The 4,221-nt window shown below is 30.7% G+C and overlaps 1 protein-coding gene across 1 annotated transcript in view; it reads right to left on the bottom strand.

Moving 5' to 3' along the window:
• The window catches only part of Smp_167730 (hypothetical protein), a gene marked incomplete at its 5' end in the record, with an annotated part of 6,974 nt that extends 3,002 nt beyond the window's left edge, over nucleotides 1-3,972 (bottom strand). The window contains 2 exons of the mRNA XM_018789907.1: nucleotides 792-920; nucleotides 3,837-3,972. Coding sequence (XP_018655303.1) covers nucleotides 792-920; nucleotides 3,837-3,972 — 265 coding nt within the window. The remainder of the gene's footprint in view (nucleotides 1-791; nucleotides 921-3,836) is intronic.
• Nucleotides 3,973-4,221: the final 249 nt, after the last annotated feature.

The raw sequence follows: 4,221 nt of genomic DNA, 5'->3' as shown, positions 1-4,221 counted from the left end.
ACTGATAAGTCCTGGTTTCGAATCTCACGAGGCGGGATCGTGGATGCGCACTGTTGAGAAGTCCCAGGTTTTCCATGGTGGTCTAGCTTCAATTGACTCATGGTTTTGACTACATAAAAAATTACTAAAATCTCCACAAAACCCCCTTCTGAAAATTTAGATGTTATTCGAAGTCAAGTTTAAGAAAGCCATTGAATTAGCTTTAATTATATTTCTAACATTCAAAACATATGACAGCAAATTTAAGAATCTTGATAATCTAATAATTTTATTTGTAAAGTCAGCTGTTTAACACTCTTTGAAAAATCATTGGGTTTTTCATTATTAAAAAGCTGTCATTTCTAAAAATTGCTTGAATTAAAACTTCAAAAGAACGACTAGATACAACACAAAAGGGAAATTTTAATATTTGAAACCATAAGTCAATCTAAGCTAGATAACCTTTGAAAACCAGGAGACACTGGATGGCTGTTTCGTCCTAGTATGGAACTCCTAGACATAGCGCATCCACGATCCTGCACACAGAACTCAAACTCAGGATTTTCAGTTTCGCACGCGATCGCTTGACATCTAGACTACTGAGCTGGCATCCAATGGTGTTATCGTCCCTTCAATCAATCCATGATCTTGTGCAACATTTTATTCATTGTGGATGACTGTCTTCACACGACACTCATTAGACTTCACTGGAAAAAATAAATTCACTTCGATTAAGATTATGCATTTCGAAAACACATCCATGTAAATTTACATTAAAATGTTGTGATACAATTTCCATGTTGTTTATTTACCTGATTTTTTACTTGTTGGTAAATAACCATTACTTTGATAGGACCCATTAGTTGTAAGTTGATACTGATTAGAATTAGTATTTCCTTTTAATACTGAATAATCAATAGGTCCATGGAAATCTTTCTCACCTTAAATGTATTTAGAATTATAAACAATGAAAGTAAAATGAAACAATAAATATAAAAGAAACATCTATGGATTTTTTTATTGAAACTCATTTGACTAAAGGTTAAATAGGTGCTACTCAATACCTTTTAAGAAACATTTTCGATGAATTCATGTTATAATAGTTACTTTGTTTAAATAACAAAGTATTGTTATTTATAACCGAACACTTAACTAATAGTAACAGAAAATATTTAAACTCCTTTTCCGTTATTCAACATTGATGCCAACTTGATGAATTACCATTACATGATAATCATAGCTCCGTTTGATCAGTTTCTTTATTCATAACCATCTTCATTACAAATTAACTGCGTAAGAAATCACATTAATCTTCTACGAATGCAGGAAGTAAATGTCTCCGTCCCGATAAGAATTTTAAATACTAGTGATTATTGAACAACATTTGACGTCAATTTGACATAAATCATGTTCAAAAACGGATAAGTTAATTTAATTCACTATAGCCATGTCATCAATCATAGATCTCATAGTCATTGTCTTGATTCAAATGACTGGAATGTAATATGTTTAAAAAATCGGTTGCTTAAATGTAGACTGTAGTCCTTCACTTTCTTTAAGTTTTAACCTAAAACTATTTCAGAACTTAACTTCAGTTCTCAAATATTGGTCGGTTGGATCGCCCATTGATGTTGAGAACTATAATCGATCAGTCTCTTTCAGCATATGTGTGTGAAACTGACCAACTTCAATCCTAAACATCAATGGTAAGATTCAAACGATCATTATATATGAATTGAAATCGAAATTTTCCCCAATGACTGGTGGTTATCTAGACTCAGTAGCTAAGTGAACAACGCAGAAGAGTTTGAGGCGAAAGGTACTGGGTTCAAGTCTTGGAGTGAACACCAACTCGGATCCAAGTACAACCAATTGGTGAGTACCAAACAAGATGAAACACGTATCCTGAATTCCACTATTAGCCACCATAGTTTTCTGTTTAAAATATTTTGAAACTTCTATCTCATGGTTTCATTTATCTTGTTAAAACTACATGCGCCTACTTATTTTCATTCATTTAATTTTACAATTGGTTTTCTACTCTACAAGTCAAATATAAAGTTTGTTATCTAGTTTCGACCTAAGTTTATTCAAAGTTCTAAGAGCTCTTATGACTAGTGAAAGTTAATCATTAAAAGCTTGATAAAACAATATTTAAACTGTAACCATTATACAAAGAATATTTCGAAAATTGTACTAATCAAAGAACACTTTTTCAACATATTTACAGGACTTTGCTACAAAAACAAAATTCTGAAAAAAACTTGTAAACATTTTACCTGTACTCCATGGATCATTCATCTGGGTATCTATACCCAACTTTTGATCACTGAATTCATTGTTAAAATCAATCAGATTAGATTTCTTTTTATTACGACGTCTGCGACAACAGACAATTAACAGAATTGTTGCCAACACTAAATAAATTGAGAATGAATAAAAAATAATATGATGATTTTCTACTACAGAATATAGCAACTCTCCTACAATCAATTTCGATTATGGTTAAATTTTGGTTAGGCCCTTTTATTCGAACAGTAACAATTAGCATATTTTTTTGTACTATTATGATCACTATCATATCAGTATAAAAGTTTACTCTTGATTACATGACAGACTCTAGCTAAAATGTTGATGGCTTAAATATCACTCGATGATTCATTCTCTTCCCCATGTATATATGTACTCTATTCCTATTATTAGCCTTTGCCTTGCTTAGCTGAGTTATATTCGATTTGGCTATAAATTTGCCTATGTATTTGCTCACGCACAGATTTCCCTCTCCACTTCAAGTCTGCTCGATATCCTTATAACTTTTTTGTCTGTGTTATCCATTAATAAACTGTAGTTGCCACTTTTTATTGCCATCTGAAATCAAACACCGTTGATACTTATATAATAACGGTTACAAAGGTGATTGGTTAACGAAGCAAAGCCATTACAAGTTGAAGTTTTAAAATTTTCTTTTATGCATCTGATGTAAGTTCATTGTTTGCATATGGACTATAATTAGTCTTTATTTTTAAGGAAATTAATTTGAGTCATGAAAATATATCAGTTGAAAAACCACTTCAAACATTAAACTCCTTACATGATCATACCCTAAAGATTTATTAACTCGTAAAATACTTTAAAAGTATAAGAAGTTTCCACATAACCATATTAGTCCATTAAGCATACTTTCTATAAATTCCTAATGTATTATAGATCTCTTACATGCTTAATTGATTTTTGAACTCGTTTACAAAATGATTCAAGAAAACTGAAATCATGTTAGAAAAACTGTAATTCCTTTTAACTTTAGTTTAGAAAACTATAATTCCGTCCAGAGTAAATAACATTCATCATAGAGTAAAGAATCATTTAACTCATCTTAATTCTATTCTATAAATCAAAAATATCATTTTTGTTACAAATTTCAAAAGACTTATGAATAAGTAATTTGTTTTCTCGTATATTTATTCCTAGGAATTCTGCCGAAGACGTTTGAACAGCATATACAAATGAATTTATTAACTGGATCTCATAGAATAAAAGAATCAAAAGAATCTATTAATATTTAAAGACTTTATGAAAATCGTTTTGTCTAGGTGACGTGATCATGTATAAGAAATAAAAAACGCATATTATGTTGGATAGATTTGGACTGTTTACATGTACCGACATAAATACATGTTTGATTAAAGAAAATTGCTTTTAATCATTTCATTAAAAAGAAATTAATAACTCACATAAAGCTAAAAGTAGTAAAACAACAAGTAGAATCCACCACCAACTTAGACCAGCTGTATTTACGCTTGAAACTTGGTCACATAACGGTCCAGTCCAGATTCCATCACAAATGCATGTAAAATTACTTGCACCATTAAGTACACGACATACGCCATTAACACATGGGTTTGGATAACATTGTGACGGAACACATTTACCCTTGTCATCCTTAACTGTATTATTCAAGCAACTGGAAAAAAATTTCGAAATTTCATCATCCATTAATTTTTCATAAGTAAACTCAGTACCAATTCTATTTCGCACTAGCAAATGAAAAAGCAACGTTCCGAATGCAAGCGCACTACAATATTATAATTACAAAGTTGTTATGTAATATCGATTACTGGAGAACGTATGATCTCATAACTTCAAAACAAGTGTGAAAATTCAATGTTTAGAAACAAAATTAATGTTCCAACTAAACTCAACACCTGATTACTAATGAAATTCCCTGTTTTATTAATTAACTTT

The sequence above is a fragment of the Schistosoma mansoni genome, chromosome W, assembly GCF_000237925.1.
Source record: "Schistosoma mansoni strain Puerto Rico chromosome W, complete genome".
In the NCBI taxonomy this organism is placed as follows: Eukaryota; Metazoa; Platyhelminthes; class Trematoda; order Strigeidida; family Schistosomatidae; genus Schistosoma; species Schistosoma mansoni.
The sequence above is the reverse complement of the archived record's forward strand: the minus strand, read 5'-3'. Positions and strand labels throughout refer to the sequence as shown.